Here is a 14,680-nt window from a genome sequence, read left to right as displayed (position 1 = left end):
GAGCAAAGGTCTGGTGGGGAGGCAGGTGTCACACACCAGCTGACCGACTGGTTGAGCCAATAATGCCATGGGTTTAAGTGCCATGAAGGAAAGCTCCAGGGGCCGTGCTAAATAATTATAAGAAGGACCTACTTCAGGTATGGCAATCAGGGAGGGCTTCCCAGAGGAGGAGGTGTTTAAGCAGGTGTGAAGGATAAGGACTCAGCCAGGTGAAAACTGGGGCAGGGGCTTCCAGGCGGAGGGAAAAGGACATGGGAAGATGCCAAGGCAGGGAGGCAGGTGGTCGCTGTGGCCGGGAGAGAGGTTAGGGGATGAGGACGCAGGTGTGGCTGGCAGGTTACTTATGCTGGGGCTCATGGGCTGGGCTGCCCAGCCTGGATTTTATTTTAAGAGCTATTGGGCGCCGTTGGTGGGTTTGAGTGAGTGGGGACAGGAAGTGACTCACTCCTCCGAGGGCTTGTGAGAACCTCACCTCAAGGGCGGGCAGGGGGCGTGGGGAAGGCTGCAGCCAAGAGTCCAGGTAGGAGGCTCCTGCGTGGTCCCGGGAGAGGAAGGGGCCTGGCCCGGGGCGGGGTGTGGAGGTGGGAGGACGGCGGTGCGGGATGGAGCGTGGAGGCCAGGCTGACAGGGTGCTGGTGGTGGGTTGTGGGGGTGGACCCCAGGCTCTGGCCTAAGTAGCTGCCATTTTGGAGGTGAACAGCCTGCAGGGAAACTGGCATGGTTTGGGGAAGGCGGGGAGAGGGAGAAAAATAAAAGCATTGAGTTTAAGTGGCCCGCAGAACCCCGGGGGCCCAGGCGGCACGGCAGGCGCTGGGGCTCCGGGCAGAGCTTTCTGGAGGTTTGTGGCAGCTTCACTTTCACAGCATCCACCCCCCTCGGGCCCTGCCGCAGAGAGGAGGAAGCTCCTGCCGGCTGCGCGGGCCCTGGAGGAAGTGAGCAGCGGGGCTACCGCCTCCCGGCCTGGTCCCCGAAGCCCCCAGAAGAACCCGGAACTTGCTTCCATTCGGAACCCAGGGACCACCCTTTGCACCCAGTAGGCCTTTGTTTTCCTGCGTGAAAAGCGGTTGGGTGAGTTCTGGCATCGGGGCCGCCATACTTGGGTGCTGGGGGTCACGGAGGGAGGGGCCCAGACACCACCTGGGAAGGATCCCAGAGTGCAGTCCCAGCCGAGGCCACCCGGGGAAGGGAGTCGGTACAGTGGGACCTTGAGTCCCCATGGCCCCTCCCGCTGCCCCTGCTCAGAGGCTGCTCGGCGTCCTCCCTCCCTGTTCTATGGAGGAGTTGCTGCCCCTGAACTTCAGCCAACCCCTCCGTCTCCAGGTGAAGAAACTGAGGCCCTGGGGCCAGGAAGGGGCTTGCCCAGGCTGCTGATCCCTTTGGGCAGCATCGAGTCCAGGCCCTCCTTGTAACCATGCATCAGGACCAGAGAGGGCAGGGGGTTTGCCCAACGTCACACCCCGAGTGAGGAGGAGCTGGCCTGGGACCCAGGCTTCCTGACGCCCAGGCCGGGTGCTTTCGTTTTCTCTGGCCATGGCCCTCAGCTTGGGGATTAAGGGGCTGGGAGTCAGTTGTGTCCCCACCACCTCCACGCTACAGGGCAGGATGGAGTCTGGCATCCCCCACCCCAGGCTGGCTGCTGGTGTGACACAGGTGACTCTGGTCGAGTGAATGCCTCCGTCTCCCACAGCTCTGGGGGCTCCCTGCTCTGGCCACCAGCTTCTGTCATGTGACCCCCCTACCTCAATGTCTGACTGAGTTTGAAAACACTGAGAAGACCCAGGGGCTGAAAAGGGAGGAAGAGGGAGGCCAGAAGGCGCCCGCCGAGCCGGCGAAGCCTTCACAGAAGAGGAAGTGGGCCAGGGGAACAGGAAGAAGGGCTGGGCTGGCCCCTGGGTCTGCCCCTGTCCCGGGCATGTGGTGAGCCCCCAGCTTTCTGCCCGTAATGAGGAGGAGGAAGATGAACAGTGCCTCTGTCAACCCTGGCCCTTCCGATTTATGGGATGGGAGATGTCACCATTCCACGCGTCCACCTCAGCCAGCCCCACACAGGCCAACCGGGGAGGTTTCCCTTGAGCTCAACCTGACAAGCTCTGAGGAGTGAGCTGTACCTGCTTTGTCCTGTCTGGGGTGGGGTGGGGGTCCCTGGGTAGGGTGCTGGGGGCTGCAGGAGCACGGTGGGCGGCCGCTCTGCACCTGCCTGAGGAGGGACCCTTCCCCTCCAAGCCTTTGCTTGGCTGTGCCCGCCCTCAGCTTCTGTGCCTTTTTCTGTCCCGTCATCCCGCAAGGGTTGGCTCAAGGGCTCTTTCTCACAGGGCCCGTACCCCCTGCCTAGGCTGGCATGGTGACGTGTCCCCGGAACCTGGCTTCGACCCTCCTTCTGTGCCTCCAGGTCTGGAGGAAATGAAGGGCTCAGTGAGTTTGGGGCTTCTCAGACCATGACGCCCTCTCCTGCCTCCTCTGTACAGGCTTGGGAGGCGATGGAGCCAGAGTTGTTGTACGACCTGCTGCAGCTCCCCAAGGGGGTGGAGCCCTCAGCGGAGGAGGAGCTCTCACAAGGTGTGTGCCCACGCAGGTCTGAGGGTGGAAGGTGAGGGTCTGTGTGGCAAGAGTGAGCCTGGCCATGCCTGGAACTTGCAGTGCCTTCCCAGCTGTCAGCTGAGCGCCCAATTCTGCTCACCCCTGCCTCCACCTTCTGCTTTATGCTTGACCCAACTCCTCCTCCTGGAACCTTCTGCAGAGCTAGAACCTCTCCTCTCCAGGTGAGAGACGGTGTGGATAACGATGATGAATACCGATTGCTGTCGTTCTGTGAGCCTTCTGTGTGCCCCTACTGCACCAGCACCTCTTGCCTATAGCAACTCATTTATTCTCAAGGGTGGGCAGCATTGCCTGCTTTATACAGATGAGGAAACTGAGGCACAAGGGGTAATGTGCCACAGTAACAGGAAACTCTTAGCAAGCGGTGGAGCTGGGTTCTGAGCCCAAGGAGAGTGGTCCCAGAACTGGGGTTCCACACGGACCACACAGCGATGCCCACCATGGAGTGATGCTTTGCAGGGTGTGGGGCTCCTGATGTGCTCCCCTCACACATGTGGGTCTCTTTCAAAAGTGGGGTGAGCATAGGATGGAGCAATTCAACGAGCGTGGGTCACCCTTTCAGCAAAGCTCTGTGTCATGAGCCCTTTAGGGGGTTGGCGGCCACAGTTCCTGCAACCTCCCTTCTGGGAGATGGCTCAAAAGAAGGACACGGGCAGGTACCCAGAGCTGTCACCCTCCCTGTGTTCTCTGAAAGAAACAAATGAGCAACAGCATGCAAGGAAGCAGCCAGATGTCCCAGTGGGGAAGGGCTTTAGGTGAACTCATTGGAATTTATGTAACCACAAAAACATAAATGTGCTGACAAAGAAGACATGTGAAATAATTTAAGGGAAGGGAGCAGAATGCAGCTTTCTCCAGCTCCTGTGAATACCGCCTTTTAATGTTTGTTAATTTTTTTTTTTCTTGAGACAGAAATCTCATGTCACCCAGGCTGGAGTGCAGTGGCGTGATCTCGGCTCACTGCAGCCTCCCCCTCCCAGGTCCAAGAGATTCTCCTGCCTCAGCCTCCCGAGTAGCTGGGATTATAGGCACCTGCCACCACACCTGGCTAATTTTTGTACTTTTAGTAGTGACGGGGTTTCACCAAGTTGGCCAGCCTGGCCTCAAACTCCTGACCTCAAGTGATCCACCCACCTCAGCCTCCCAAAAGTGCTGGGATTACAGGCACGAGCCACTGCACCCAGCCCCGAATGCCGCCTTTTAAGTAGATGTTATGGAGCGAGAACTCCAGCGCTAACAGGGTCCCTGGCATGGCAAGTGAGACCCCAGAAGGGACAAGCTTGGTCCAGAGTCAGCTGGCTGGCTTCTTCACCATCTGATATTCTGTGTTTAAACCATTGAAGATTAGAAAGTGTCCTGAGGAAAGTTGCTGAGTTAGAATAGTAGGACTTAGTTACTACAAAACAAAACAAACAAACAAAAAACCCATTAATTCTTTGTTTTACAACTGATTTAAGATACTAAAAGTTCTGGCAAGCAGAGCTGGGACATTGGATGATTCAAGTGGTGAGAAGTCTGCTCCAGGAAGGAGCAGCACCATATTCATTCATTCATTCATTCATTCATTCGCCTGCTCACTTGCCCAAGTGTTTGCTGAGAGCCTGCCCTGTGCTGGGCACATCAGCCCATGACGCTGTTACCTTCCCTTTCATCAGAAGACATGGGTCTGGGTAGTACTTGAAGGTTTTCAGAATGTCTAGGAAAAGCCTTTATTGGGGTCACATGAGAGATGATGCATTTTGTGAATTTAGGCAAGACAGTCCCCATTACTGACTCAGTTTCCCCCCATGTACGTTGGAACTAGTTGATCTCAGAGGTCCTTCTTGGCCCTGACATTTTGTGGGTTCTGTGAGTCTAAAATGTGGGCAGATGCTGGCCATGGCCTTGGGGAAGGGGAGCTGCTGGGCCTCGGAGGGCCACCCCGGGGAGTCTGACTATGAGAGGGGCCATGGAGGGGCCTGGCAGGCCTGGGGTGAGTCCCACCTTAGCCGCTTAGAGCCTGGTGAGCCTGGGCACCTCTTACCCTCTCTGGCTGGGGTTTCACTTTACCTAAATAGGTAGGGCTGCCAGATATATCAAACATGGGATACCCGGTTAACTTTGAATGTCAAGTAATCAAGAAATAACTTCCGAGTTTATGTCTGAAAGTATAAATGCTGCAGTGTCTGAGGATGAGCTGGTGTTCGTGAGGGAAATGAGGGAAAGCACGCTGGGGCGGAAGTGGCAGGACCAGTGCCCCGGGTCTGCGGTGCTGAAATCTGTGGGTGACCTGCAGGGAGCGTGGCCAAGCGCCCCACAGGGTCCCCATGTGCCTGTCATACCCACTCTGCTTCCAGGAGGAAAGAAAAAATACCTGCCACCCACTTCCCGGAAGGACCCCAAATTTGAAGAACTTCAGAAGGTACAGCAGCCTCCACAGCCCTGACTTCCCTGGGTGCCTCTTCTTGGCAGACCAGGCAGCAGCCTCCATGGGGCAGGGGCAGCAGGCCGCCCCCACTCCTTGACCTCAGGCTGGGGGGTGGTGACCCCCGAAGACCCCTGGAAGGCCTGTTGAATGGAGCAAGTCACCCACAGAGCCTGCGTGAACAAACATCTATTGAGCATCAAATGTGTGCCTTCACATACACCATCCCAGCAACCTCATGGGATTTGAGGGGAATCTATTGTCCCTCACATCCTGGGGACAGGACAGACAGCGAGGCTTAGACAGGTGACCTCATCTGTCAGGGGCATGCAGCTGCCCGTAACGGAGCTCTGGTTTGACATGAGCTGCCAGCCCCTAAGCCTGTGCTCCTCCCCAGCTGGTCTGCCCGAGGTGTAGGAGAACTGGTGAGGTGGTGGCGGTGGGCCTGGGTCACCCATTCTTAGTTCTCTCCTTGGTTATGGGTCTGCTGCTATGGCCACTGGACCAGCTGGGCACAGGTGGGCTCCAGGCCTCTGTTTCCCTCAGCCTCTGTGTCTCCAGTCTCCACATGGCCTCTCTGTTGCCTCGTCCAGGGAGGCCTCCTGGCCTACACCATCTTCCATACCCAGAGGCTTTGTGGGCCATTTTCCATCCTCCTTCCTATTCCCTCACTCCATCCACCCACCTTTCCCACCTTTGACCAGCACACCTGGCCCAGCCCTGTGACTGGCACTGGGGACACCATCCGTGGTCTTGCCTGGAAGACCTGGCAGGATGCTGACACGTCATCCCAGCTTGGGCTCCTCCAGAGGCTGATCCAGAGACAAGGATTTGGATGCCAGTAGTTGAGTTGGGAGGTTATCCCAGGGGTCATGGAAGGGAAGGGACCAACACATGGTTAATGATGGAGCTGGTCATGGTTTTGGGGGCTCAAGCCTGCTGGGTACCCTGGAGCCAGCATAGAGCAAGCTCAGAGCATTCCTGCCTGAGGGGCGATGGAGCTGGGGTATTTATACACCACGCCCTGACAACCTCCTGACAACCTTTAGTGAACAGCTGCTCCCTGAGAAAGGGCTGGGCCTTGATTCCCTGGCACTCTGACCTTTTGAGCACAGCAGAGTAGGGACAGTTTCGAGCAGAGCTGCAGGTGGGAGCTGGGCCAGTAGGCACCAGTCAAGGAGTGGGTAGGGCACCAGCAGCCCCTGCATTAGCTTCCTAGGGCTACTGTAACATGTGACCACAGACTGAACGGCTTAAACCACAGAAACCTATTGTCTTACAGTGCTGGAGGCCAGAGGCCCTTACCCAAGGGGTTGGCAGGATTGGCTCCTTCTGGAGGCTCTCGGGGGGCCCCTGTCTTCTCCCTTTCCTCCAGCTGTGATGGCTGCAGCATCCTGGTCTCGCAGACCTGTGGATGCATCGCTGCAGTCCCCACTTCCATCTTCACGTCCAATGTCATGTCCCTCATTTCCTCCTCAGACCTCAGCAGGGGCACCTTTAACATCCATTTTTCTACGGACCACCTCTTCAGGGCAATCTAGGCTTTTTCTATCAAGTGTTCATTGTCCAATTCTTTCCATTCCTCAAGCCATTTCCCCATTTTTGGGTATTTGCTGTGGTAGTACCCCATTTCCTGGTACTAAAACCTCACACATGATAATGACAGCCCCACACTGCTCAGGTTTGTGATGGAGAGGAGGGAGTCTGCAGGAACCTGAAGCAGGCCCATAACTCAGCCTGGGAGATCAAGGAGGGCTTCCCAGTGGAGGTGACATTTGACCAGGCCTTGAAGTATGGGTAGGAGTTGGCAGGCGAGAGGCAGGCATTCCGAGCCAGGTGGAGGGCCAGGTGAGAAGTCCCCATCCCCCCAAAAGTTGTCCCCTTGGAGCCTGCAGGTGCTGATGGAGTGGATCAACGCCACTCTTCTCCCTGAGCACATTGTGGTCCGCAGCCTGGAGGAGGACATGTTCGATGGGCTCATCCTACACCACCTATTCCGTAAGTGGCTGTTTCTGGGGCTGCCTGGGTCTCGGCCCCATCCCCCTGACCTGGTCCCTCCAGGACCCACAGGTGGGCTCTCTCCTTCAGTCCCCACAATGGTCCCGGGTTTAGGGACACCTGTCTCACTTTCCAGATGGGCCTGGGCTGGGGAGATGGAGGCGCTGTCCACGGCCCATGAGTGAGGGAGCTGAGGTGGGGCTCAGGCTGGGGCTCTGACGCCAGGGTTGGTGCTCTTTCTACCATACCACACTGCCTGTGTAACACTTATTGAGTGCCTGCTGTTTTGAGGTGCTGGGAGGTAACAAAAGAACCCATGGTCCCTGCCCTCGGGCTGACCCCGGCTGCTAGAGAGAAAAAGGGCAGTCCTGGGTGGCTGGGGGCAGGGCTGGGCTCCTGCCTCCGTGTTCCTCCTCAGTCTGGAAAGCTCCAAGGCGCTTTGCAGGGGGTGTGCATTCTCAGGGCCTCCTTCTAGCCCCGGGCAAGTGTTCCCCACAAGCCCCAGAGTCACCCTCTCCCTTTGCCCTTGTGTGGTCATGTGTGGTCTACGCATCTCTTCTGCACACAACTGTGGTGTTGGAGGCCACAGATAGGCCCAATTCCGTGTCCTTAGCACTTCGCCTGGGGCCAGCCTCCGCAGTGTTCGCCAAGCTCTTTGGAGATGGGCTGCACAATCCCCCTCATGTGGCTAGCACTTCCGGGCGTGTCCCATGTAGCAGGCACAGTTCATCCTCAGAACAGCCCTGTGCTGTTACTATCCCCATTTCACAGATGAGGAAAGGGAGCCTGTGAGAGGCCTCATAATTTGTCCAAAGTCTCATGGTTAGGGAAGCAGAGGGGTCAGGATAGAAGCCTAGGAGTGTAGGCTTTAACCAGTAGGCCACACTGCCCTGCAGAGATGAAGTGGACACAGCTGTGCAGAAGGGTAAGGGCTGCAGGCACAGGCTGATCAAGGTGAGGTGGGCTGTCTTGACCAGCTCAGGGGGCTGAGGCTTGCTCACATCATGTGGCCTGCATGCCCCACCAATCCTGTTCTGTGTGGATGAGGGTCTCCTGGGAGCTGGAGGGCATACCCGATTGAGGCTGTGGGTGTGGCCCAGGGTCCAACACCAAGAATGGGCTCTCCAGACCCATGTTCTCTGAAGCACCAGGCAGGCTCAGCCTCCTGGAGGGTCCCTGAGGTGCTCTCTGGTCTGTCCCTGGCCAGGGGCCCTCACCACCCTCTCCTACCTCCAGAGAGGCTGGCAGCGCTCAAGCTGGAAGCAGAGGACATTGCCCTGACAGCCACAAGCCAGAAGCACAAGCTCACAGTGGTGCTGGAGGCCGTGAACCGGAGTCTGCAGCTGGAGGAGCGGCAGGCCAAGTGGAGCGTGGAGAGTATGTGGGCCACAACCTGGCCACCCCGGGGGAGTGTGGGGCCACTGGGGTCCTTCTGCTCCAGGCGTCTCACCCACCAGGAAGGTGCACTCATCCTTCTCCCAGCAGGGGTACAACCTGGGAGTCAGGAAGGAGGTAGAAGCCTCAGGCAGCCACAGTCAGGCATCTGGCTGAGCAGCCAACAGCCCAGCACACATCTGTGCCCCAGAGGGTATTACTGCAGCAAAGTGCAGCCCAAGGATAGCAAACAGTCTCTGTTTGCTATCTGAATGACAGCCACTGTTGAGTCCCAAGTACCATGGTCCGCCCATCCACACTCTCATTAAAGTATTAGAATATCTGCAGGGCCTGCTTGTACAAAAAGTGGGTGTGCCTGGCCGGGCACAGTGGCTCACGCCTGTAATTCCAGCACTTTGGGAGGCCGAGGCGGGTGGATCACCTGGGGTCAGGAGTTTGAGACCAGCCTGGTCAACACGGTGAAACCCCATTTCTACTAAAAATACAAAAAATTAGCCAGGCGTGGTGGCGGGCGCCTGTAATCCCAGCTACTCTGGAGGCTGAGGCAGGAGAATCGCTTGAACCTGGGAGGCGGAGGTTGCAGTGAGCTGAGATTGCGCCACTTCACTCCAGCCTGGGCTGCAAGAGTGAGACTCCTTATCAAAGAAATACAAAAACCAAGAGAGTGTGCCAAATACCTAGACTTCCCCACCCCACCTGGTTCACAGTTTGGTATAGATTTCCTTCCCTTCAATTCTCTATATCCCTCCACCCCACCCAGATGAGAAAACTGAGGCTGAAAGGAGTTAAGCAGCTTCTCCAAGGTTGGGCGGTGAGGATTTAACAGTCCGTTTTCAAACCCAGGTTTTGTTGGGTCACATGCGCCTGCATTCGCACCTGTAAGGTCTCACAGTCAGTAATTGGTGTTGATGAAATCAACCCTGAATTAAGTCACATTCAGCTGAAATCCAATGATTGTTTAGCCAGGGCCTTCCCAGAGGTCACTTGGTTGTTTCCAATTGTAAACAGCACTGCACTGAACATCTTTGTGTCTAGAGCTCCTTCCACAAGGTAGACCGTACCCCTGGGCTATATTCTAAGAAGTGGGATGATGAGGTGAAGTGTGATGATTTTTAGGTTCTGAACATGTATCTCCAGATCTCTGCTCTCCAGAAGACTGGAAACAGACCTCCTTGGTCTGCAGATGGTTGTTCTGACAATGAGGAAGCCTCCATTTGGCTGCACGTTTTGGCAGCCCCCTGGGCTCTGACCTGTCTCCACCCTCTTCCCAGCCATCTTCAACAAGGACCTCCTGTCCACCCTGCACCTCCTTGTGGCCCTGGCCAAGCGCTTCCAGCCCGACCTGTCCCTCCCAACCAACGTCCAGGTGGAGGTCATCACCATCGAGGTAGCAGCCTGGGCCCCAGGGATTCGTAAGCAGAAGCTGAGCGTCTTGGGCCCCCCATTGCTGTACCCTGCATGGGTGGAGCTGGCTGGGGTGGGGCTGACCCAGGGTGAGTTTCAGGGAACCCTGAGAAATAGAATCCAGCCAGGATGGCCAGGGGGTGCTGTCTGGAGCTGGGGACGGGCTGGTAAGAGTCTAGTGGGGCTGGCCGAGGCCTGGGGGCATGAGGAGGTCCATGGCTGGCCAGCTCCACTTGACCTCAGCAGAGGGCATCTGGCTGGCAGAGGCTGAGGCCAGGGGCTGTCAGGCCATATCCCTGAGCCATGTGTGGCCATCCGTTCATTGCCACAGGGAGCCTTCACACCCCGAGGCAAAACCACTGCCCTCACCATGAGGGTACTGTCTCTTATTAAATTACTGATGGCTGTGACAGTGCCCTGTTCTCTTTCAAGGAGCCTTTCTGGGTTTCCCCACCCTCAGATGTTCTGTCTAGCGTGCGGCCTACCTGTGCTGCAGTTAATACCCAGGAATCCATGACTTTCCTCTCCAGACAGACTCTGAGCATCACAATAGGGGGCCCCACCAGCTCTTTGCTTCTCGTGACCGCCCCCCAACCCACCCCAGCCTCGGGTCCCTCGTGCATAGGGGCTTCGTGTCTGAGGGCTTACCTCTGACTTGTCCCAAGAGAATAAGCCAAGTTTGGCCAAACCCAGTCAGAGTAATTTCTACTTTTTTTTTTTTTTTTTTGAGATGGGGTCTTGCTCTATTGCTCAGGCTGGAGTGCAGTGGTACAGTCTTGGCTCACTGCAACCTCTGCTTCCTCGGCTCAAGTGATCTTCCCACCTCAGCCTCCCAAGTAGCTGGGACTACAGATTTGAGACACTGTGCCTGGCTAATTTTTTGTATTTTTGGTAGAGATGGGGTTTCACCCTGTTGCCCAGGCTGGTCTCGAACTCCTGAGCTCAAGCCATCCACCTGTCTTAGTCTCCTGAAGTGCTGGGATTATAGGCGTGAGCCACCACACCTGGCCTTCTACTGTTTTTTAAAACCATTGATTATAATTCCCTACCAAGCAGTTGTGTGGCTTGGTCTATACTGCCAACATGAATCAGAAGTGATTTCATTGATTCATTCCTTCACCATTCATTTGTTCATAGCCACATGCTCAATTGTTACTGCCCTCCTCCTGCCGTGAGACTCTGGGGATGCCTCGGGGAGTGAGGCAGACACATCCCCCACCTCAAGGCTCCTGGGGAAGAAAGACAAGCCAGGAGGCTGTCCTGAGGGGGGATGATGCAGAGCAAACGGGTCACTGGGGCTGCTTTGGGCCCCAGAGTTTTCTGGATTATTTAATTTCTTCCCCCTTTATTTTTCTTAGAGCACCAAGAGTGGTCTGAAGTCAGAAAAGTTGGTGGAACAGCTCACTGAATACAGGTGAGGGAAGGATGAGGGCCCATGGGTGGGGCTGGGGCTCACGGTGGTGGAGGGGGGTGGAGGGGAGGTGTGTTCGAGGAGGGAAGGGGGGAGGGGGTGCTGGGAGGTTCTGCAGCGTGTAAGTGGGGGTGATCATACAGGGGGTGATCATGTGTATGTGTAAAATGCACAAGCTGTAAACTTATGACTTGTGCACTTTATGATACGTGTGATGTATCTCCCTCAGAACAGAACAGGAACCACAAAACCAGCAAAGTCCAAATGTTTCTAGACGTGGAAGCCTCAGGGAAGGGTACGAACCTGTTTCTGCCCTTTGCTTCCCATAAGACCTTCTCTGCTATCTGCCCTACCTACAAAGCTGCCAGGAAAACCACAAGCATGCCAGTTAGTTTGCAACCTTGCCAGCACTGAGGCTTGTCATATTGAGAAATTGTAGGTTTGCAGGGTGTTTTTTTTTTAACTATTTGTTTGCTTTTTCCACCCCCTGCACAGCACAGACAAGGACCAGCCTCCGAGTGAGTACCTTCATCATTTTTGGAAATCTGTTCCTATCTGATGCGTGTTAATGCAGACAAGTCTTAATGCAGGGTTAATTGCTGAGCATTCTCTCATTTCCCCGTCACCTGCTGTTTGTATCTCAAGCCTCATTCTTATTCATTTGTCCCTCTTTCTGTCTGTCCATCCAAGGAGCTGGCTGCTCCTTCTCATGATACTGTTCCTGTGGGGAGAGAGATTTATAATTCACATGGGCAGTGATGGTGGAGTCTGTTAAATGTGTGCGCTCTGGAGTCAGTGGCCGGGTTCAAACGCCAGTTTTCCCACTCATTAGCCACTTAAGTTTGGGCAAGTATCTTAACTTGTCCGTGCCTCAGTTTCCTCATCTATAAAAGGGCACTCACCTTTTAAACTGGCAGTGAGGGTTAAAGGAGACAATTTATGAGTGTGTTCAGCATGTGGGCAGTGCTCAATAGTGAGTGGGCAATAATGTGGCTTCTGCTCTTCTGACAGAGCTGTTCACCAATCAGTTGATTGTTCTAGTTGTTACTTCTTTCATGCATCCATTCCTTTGTCGGTGGTCTGGCCAGCTCTTCCCCCTCCCATCCATTCATCTATTTATCCATCTATTGATCCATCCTTTCTTCCATTCATCTATCTACTTACTCACTTTCTACCCACCCACCTATCCATCCATCCATTCATCCATCCATGCATCCGTCAACCCATTCTTCCATTCATCTATCCACCCACCCATCCATTTATCCATCCCTCTATCCTTCCATTCATGCCTCCATTCATCCATCCACCTACCCGTCCATCATCTGTCCATCCATCCATCCACCTATCCATCCATAACCTATCTATCCATCCATCCATCTACCCACCCACCCACCTATCCATACATTCATCCATCCATCCATCCATCCATGCATCCATCCATCCATCCATCCATGCATCCATCCCTCCATCCATCCATTCATGCTTCCATTCATCCATCCACCTACCCTTCCATCATCTATCCATTCATCCATCCATCCATACACCCACCTATCCATATATTCATCCATCCATCCATCCATCCATCTACCCACGCACCTATCCATCCATCCCTTCATCTATCCACCTATCCACCTATTCATCCACCCATTCTTCTATCTACCCATCCAACAACCTATCTATTCACCCATATCCATCCATCCTAACACTATTTTTCCTCCCTGTACTCTCCCCACTCAGACACATAGCTATGTGGGCAGGGTTGCTATGAGGGGCACCTCACCTGCAGAGGTAGAGATGATAATGTGCCAGGAGCTTCTGACAATGGGGGCTGAGGGAGGCTGAGTTTGGGAAGAAAGGAGAAAGGAGGGGCAAGGAGGGCTGGCTGAGGATCTGTGTATGTAGTGGGAGGGGCAGCCTGAGGACATGAGGGGTTGCTCAGGGAGCAGTATTTTGGGCAGGGGGCAGCATGAGAAGTGGGTGTCAGAGGGTGAAGACAGGACACAGAGCAGGGGCATTTTAACGTGCATGATGCTATTTGGTGCTACTTTCCCCCCTTCACTAACAAGGGAACTGAAACAGAGAGAGGTGCTGTGACTTGCTTAGAGTCACACAGCTGCTGAGTGGCAGAAGCCACAGCAAACTCAGGCCAGTCTGTGTATTTGGTGCCCAAGGACCAGTGTCCCCATGGGAGGTGTGTTAGCTTCAAATAGCAGGAATCCAGCTAGTGCACAAAGGGCATTAGCCTGAGGACATGGGGCACCCAAGGCTGGACATGGGGCACCCAAGGCTGGACCCCCAGGGCCTGAGCCACTGTTCCCAGACTCCAGGGGAGTGACTGAGTTGCTGAAAGAGCTGGCCTTTTGCAGGCAGTAGGTTCAGACACTCTTGGGGGCAGGGGGAGGCAGCAGGGAGCAGTCCTCACTCAGCCAATTTAAAACCAAGGGGAGGAGACTCATGGACCCTGATCACCCACCTGTGGCTGCTCCCGTGGCCCTGGGGACTGGAGCAGGGCCCTGGGAGGAGGGAGTGCCAGCTGGCAGGTAAAGGGATGCAGCTGTGCCGATGCAGTAACAGGTGTCAGCTGCAGGAAGAGTGGCTGTTTATGAAGTCCTACTGTGTGCCCAGTCACTGTGCCATGGGGCTAGGTGTGTTATCTGCTATCGAATTCCATTTCTGCAACAAACCCAGCTAGGGAGGCGCAGAGAGAGAAGGTGACTGCCCCGGGGCCACACGGCCAGGAGAGCAGTGACTCAAATCCAGGTCTGTTTTATTTGAGAACCATGATCTAAAACGACAGCTCCCTCTGGACTGGTTATTCTAAGAAACTTTTGTGAAAAAAAAATTCCCTGTTTGGCACAAAGATAATAGCATCGTAATGAGGTGTTTATTGGATCTGTGTCTGCAGAGGACGTCTTTGATGAATTATTTAAGCTGGCTCCGGAGAAAGTGAACGCAGTGAAAGAGGTAGGAGAGATCAAAGCTCTCAGCGGCTCTCAGGCCGCCCACCCCACCCACTGCCCACCTGCGCTGTAGGAGGGAATCACGGGTCCTTGCATCACACCTGCTGTGTGCTAGGCCCTTGTTCTTCCCTGGTTAGGCCATCGTGAACTTTGTCAACCAGAAGCTGGACCGCCTGGGCCTGTCTGTGCAGAATCTGGACACCCAGGTAGGGACTGAGCTGCAGCGTCCCCAGGCAGGGCAGGGCCACTGGCCGTAGGAAGGAAAGAGGGTTCTGCAGGTCCTGGGAACCTGCTGTGTGGTGGGGGTTGCATCACCTCTTGGAGCCTTAGGGTCCCCCTCCCCGGTGGGACTGTTGCTGGCAGGCAGCACTGGCCACCAGGGACATGGTGGGATCCCGGGGGTGGAGGTGTGGGATCACGTCACAAAGCTGGAGTCACCTCGGCTGTCACTGCTTCTCATTGTTATAATTTTATTTTATAATTAATCTCAGACTAGCTGATGCCAAGACT

The 14,680-nt window shown here is 55.2% G+C and overlaps 1 protein-coding gene across 18 annotated transcripts in view; it reads left to right on the top strand.

Moving 5' to 3' along the window:
• Positions 1 to 218: 218 nt before the first annotated feature.
• The window catches only part of PARVG (parvin gamma), a 34,784-nt gene continuing 20,322 nt past the window's right edge, over positions 219 to 14,680 (top strand). For 3 of the 18 annotated variants that reach the window (XR_010117014.1, XM_063623015.1, XM_063623012.1), the window contains exons 1-11: positions 444 to 520; positions 864 to 1,068; positions 2,466 to 2,556; positions 4,935 to 4,999; positions 6,898 to 7,000; positions 8,237 to 8,377; positions 9,667 to 9,782; positions 11,158 to 11,213; positions 11,706 to 11,728; positions 14,116 to 14,174; positions 14,308 to 14,376. Coding sequence is in view for 15 of the 18 variants with exons in the window: in XM_063623015.1 (XP_063479085.1) it covers positions 2,478 to 2,556; positions 4,935 to 4,999; positions 6,898 to 7,000; positions 8,237 to 8,377; positions 9,667 to 9,782; positions 11,158 to 11,213; positions 11,706 to 11,728; positions 14,116 to 14,174; positions 14,308 to 14,376 (711 nt within the window). In the remaining 3 variants the exon portion in view is untranslated. Of the gene's footprint in view, positions 1,069 to 2,465; positions 2,557 to 2,595; positions 2,760 to 4,934; positions 5,000 to 6,897; positions 7,001 to 8,236; positions 8,378 to 9,666; positions 9,783 to 11,157; positions 11,214 to 11,705; positions 11,729 to 14,115; positions 14,175 to 14,307; positions 14,377 to 14,680 lie in introns of those variants that run through there. The other 15 variants (XR_008652659.2, XR_010117016.1, XM_063623008.1 and 12 more) reach the window with 14 other exon arrangements.

This window comes from Symphalangus syndactylus, chromosome 18, assembly GCF_028878055.3.
Source record: "Symphalangus syndactylus isolate Jambi chromosome 18, NHGRI_mSymSyn1-v2.1_pri, whole genome shotgun sequence".
NCBI lineage: Eukaryota > Metazoa > Chordata > Mammalia > Primates > Hylobatidae > Symphalangus > Symphalangus syndactylus.
This window is presented reverse-complemented; position numbering and strand designations above follow the sequence as displayed.